The following is a 4,359-nucleotide window of genomic DNA, read 5'->3' as shown; positions in this document are numbered from 1 at the left end:
TCTTCTTCGTCTTCTTCTTGGGGTGTATTAGGATAATTATGCTTATGACTATTCATCTCCCTTGTTCCACCCCCCGTCGTTGTCTTTCTTCTTTCTCTTGGCCCATGTGTACGACGGCCACGCGAAGAAGAAGAAGCTCGCAGCTGTAGGAGACTCGCACACTTCGTTACAAGGCCGTGTATCACGACCTAAGGAGAAGAAAAGAAAGCAAGCAAGAAAAGAGAAGAGGAAAAGAAGCACAAACGATTCAAGAAAGGGAGGAAAAAAGAACAAGAAAGAGGAAAGAGAGACACGAAAGATGAAGAGAAAGAAGCATCATTCTGTCCTTTCTTCTCTTGCTGTCTGATACACACATAATACATACAACGACTAGTACCACTCTTCACACCATGACAACGTCTCCTCCTTCTCTTCTTCTTCTTCCTCTTTTTCTTCTTTTGACCCTACTGATCGTTTCAACATGATAGTAAGAGGTCCAGTCTAAGAGATAAGAGGCGTCGTAACGGTCGGTAGACATGCTAGATCTACTTATATACACATACAGGTGTCTATAGAGAGATACAGAAGGAAGATGAAGAGGACGAAGAAAAAGGTAGAGAACAAGACGACCATTCATATCTCACAAGGGATAGACGAGATACCACTTCGCAGACAAGAAGAAGGAGAAGAGAACGAAGAAGAAAAGGAGAAGAAACAGATAAAGAAAAACCGAAAAAGAACACAACACTCCCAGACCCATTACACATAGATAGAGTCGTCTATCTATCTTCAATCTATCTGTCTTTGATCCATCTTTTGTCTATGTCTCTATCTATCTATCTTTGATCTATCCTTGGCTGTCTGTGCATTGCATGCGTGTGTGTTCTCTTGTCAGTGCGGTTAACCTCAGTCTGTCTGTATGTGCCTTTTATTTTTCGTACTTCTGCAAGGCGAGCCAAATCAGCGGCGATGATTCTCCACTGTCTCGTCTCTTCATCTACCACTTGCTCCAAATTTCTCTTCCTTCTTCTCTCCTCGTGAAGATATGAAGAAGAAGAAGATATGAGACCTCGAGTCTTCCTTGTCCCTCTTTTCTTGATCTCTTCATCTTGTTTTTCTTTCTCTTCTTCTTCCTCCTGTTCATAGCTTCGTTCCTTCTTCAGACTTGTCTCATCTCCACGGAGTTCTCTTCCTAGAGGGAGATCCTTTTTATCTTTCTCACTCTTTGCATGTCTATCGCTTCTCCTGGTAGGACTTTCTCCATCTTCTTCTTCTTCTTTTCTGTTTCCTCCATCCTTCTTTCTATCCCTTGGAGAGGAGAATGACCCTAAGAGAGAAGGCGAAGAAGACCTAGAAGCATGGAGACTTCTTCTTTCTTCTTCTTTCTCTTCTTCGTTTTCTTTCTCTCTTTCTCGGGGGTGGATTTGTGGGGTCTCCTCGATACTGTCTTCCGTCGCCTTCATCTGTTTATCTTTCTCTTTCTTTTTCTTCTTCTCGGACTGCTGTCTATGCTCGGAGAGAAGCTTGGTAGACAGAGAGATTTCGACGGTACGGAGAAGTACCAGACAAACCCATGCTTCGAGCCTTCGCGCTACTGTGAGAGAATAGCCTAGACAGTCTCGCCACACACTATGAAAGGCTGCGCTACTCAACTCACATAGCACTTCCGATAACTGCAGAGGAGGAGGAGGAGAAGAAGAGGAAGAAGAAGGGTGGGGAGGTCTAGGAGTTTCGCTGGGAGCAGGAGTCTTTTTTGAAGAAGAAAAGGATGAAGAAGAAGAAATGAGAGATGGGGAAGAATTCTTTAGCGTGGAAGTATCATTATATGAAGAGACTTTATCATGTCCTTCGCTTTGTGTTTTCTCCGTTTTCTTCCATTCTTCTTTGTCTTTCTCTTCTCTTTCGCTATCTGTTAATCTCTCTCTAGCTTCTTGTTGCAAGAGTTGTTCTTCTTTCTCTTCTTGCTTTCTTCTACCCCTTTTTTCCTCCTCCTCCTCCTCACCTTTCTTTTCTTTAACTTTTTTCTCCTCTTCATCTTCAGCTTGGTTTGTATCACTTTGTTCGATCTCTACATCTTCGTCAATCTCTTCTCCTCTTCTTGCAGAAGGTTTCCCTCTATTTCCTGTTGAAGATCTCCGTGCTTTTCTTCTTCCTCTTCTCTCCTCCTCTTGTCCTGTCTCAAGACAAGAGATCTTTTCTTTACCACTCAGTTCTGCCGGTGTCGATGGCGCTGAAGAAGAAGAAGAGGAGAAACTGTCCTTTGCTCTTCTTCTTTCTTTTTTCCACTCTTCTTCTTCTTTATCTTCTTTTTCTTCTTCATGAGGATTGGATTTCTCTTCAGTCTCCGAACACCATTCGGAAGAAAAAGGACAACTCTCAGAGGTGTCTCGATTTTGACTTGTTCTAATATGAGGTGTATGTACACCCGGATCTTGTCTCGATGTCTCCGATGTCTCGTTATCATCCTCCTTTTTGTCTCCTGTCTCTTCTTCTCCATCGACACCCAAGTCATGGTTTTCTTTCTTCTTCTTTGCTTTCTTTCTCTCTTCCATCCCATCTGTGTTTCTCTCCTCTTCTTCTTTTTCCATTCTCTTACCATCTCTTCCATCTTCTTCTCTATCCGAATATAAGCCGACAATGTTCTTGTCTCCTCTTTCCCCGGAAGAAGAAAGTTCATCACACCCCCCACGACCCTCTTCTTTCTTCTTCTTCTCCTCTAACCTTCCTTTTTCTTCTTCTTCTTCATCTTCTCTACCTTCTTTCTTTCTTCTTTTTCTTATCTCTTCTTCTTCCTTCTCAGGACTTGAGAATTTCTCTTCTCTCTCCTTCATCTGGATTTCTTCACTATCGCTTTGTTGTGAAAAACCAGAAGCTTCTCTTCTCCTACCAGCAGAAGCCGAAGAAGAGGAAGAAGAAGAAGGGGAGGAAGATGAAGGGGAGGAAGAAGATGAAGGGGAGGAAGAAGCGTATTTCATGACTGCACGTGTCGTTACGGTTCTCATGGATTTTTTTGTGGCAGAAGCAAAAGACTGTCTAAACTTGGCGATCATAATAGATACTGTCCCTTCACATGTAGCAAGATGATTTAAACAGCGAAGCTGTCGATGGTCTAGATTCAAGCAGCGGAGATATCTCTAAACACACATATCCACACCCAAAGCAGAGACGAGCCAAAAGAAAGCCCTAAGTTGGTGGGTGCAAGAGCATAGCTTTACAATGGAAGATGCATACTTGAGATAAATCGACGGAGAATGGACCTGCCTATCCAATGGATATCTCTTACTCTTGGATTACAGTCTTTCATGTAAAGAAGAAGAAAGTGAGGAGGAGGCGAGCTAGGAAAGAGAAGAGTGTGTAAATAGTCACTACAGACAAAGAATGATATACACACATCCATGCAGAAGAAAGCATCTACGTATCCCACATGTGCGTTATATATACAGTGAGAGACAGAAGAGAAATATATAGAAAGAAGATAGATGGACTGGAGATAGATAGAGAGATAGAGACAAACAGACCAAAGATAGATAGATTAAAGAGAGATAGATGGGTTAAAGATAGATAGATATCAAGACTCATCACACAAAAACATTTGGAGACATCCTCATATCTCTCTGTCTCTCTCGGGAGACACGTACATCTATCTATCTATCTTTAATCTATCTATCTATCTACCTCTCTCTATAAATCTATCTATCTATCTATCTACCTATCTACCTCTCTCTATATATCTATCTATCTATCTAATCTATCTGCCTATCTACCTCTCTCTCTCTCTCTATCTATCTACATATGTTAGGGTCTGCATAGGGAGGTGTCTGCGTGAAATTCTATAGGTACGTAGAAGAGGAAGCAGTCACTCCTCATACATACACAATCCATATGAATGACGAGGCATGTCTTCTTGATCCATAAAGAAAGAGAGAACAATCGAGAGAAAAATTTCGTTCATTCTCTCCTAGTCATTCTTCTCTCTTATCTTTTTACGTCTTTCTCTCTTTCTTCTTTGCTGTCTTTCTGCTCTTTTTCTTGTTTTGAGCTGAGAGTGTAGAAGCGTAGTGTTACGCCCTGTAGGAAGACGTATCTCTTCATATCCATCCCTAGTCAGCACCGCACTAGTAGCAGGACTCTCAGTACACATCCTTATGGTAGTAGCAGTAGTAGTATGAGAAGATAGAGTTAAGGTAGATACAGCCATAGCACTAGTAGGTATACTCATAGTAGTAGGAGTAGTAGTAGATCTAGTCATAGTAGTAGGAGTAGTAGATACAGCTGTGAAAGTGGTAGTAGTAGTAGTTGAGTAGTATGAGTAGATATAGCTAGAGTCGCTATAGTAGTTATGAGAGTGTGTATGAGTAGATAGAGTAGATAGATCATCGA

The 4,359-nt window shown here is 41.7% G+C and overlaps 1 protein-coding gene across 1 annotated transcript in view; it reads right to left on the bottom strand.

The window, feature by feature from the left end:
- CSUI_001446 (vps54 family protein) overlaps positions 1-4,358 on the bottom strand; it is an 11,113-nt gene extending 6,755 nt beyond the window's left edge. The window contains exon 1 of the mRNA XM_068061652.1: positions 921-4,358. Coding sequence (XP_067926371.1) covers positions 921-3,029 — 2,109 coding nt within the window. The 5' untranslated portion in view covers positions 3,030-4,358. The remainder of the gene's footprint in view (positions 1-920) is intronic.
- Position 4,359: the final 1 nt, after the last annotated feature.

This window comes from Cystoisospora suis (assembly GCF_002600585.1).
Source record: "Cystoisospora suis strain Wien I chromosome Unknown contig_572, whole genome shotgun sequence".
NCBI lineage: Eukaryota > Apicomplexa > Conoidasida > Eucoccidiorida > Sarcocystidae > Cystoisospora > Cystoisospora suis.
The sequence above is the reverse complement of the archived record's forward strand: the minus strand, read 5'-3'. Positions and strand labels throughout refer to the sequence as shown.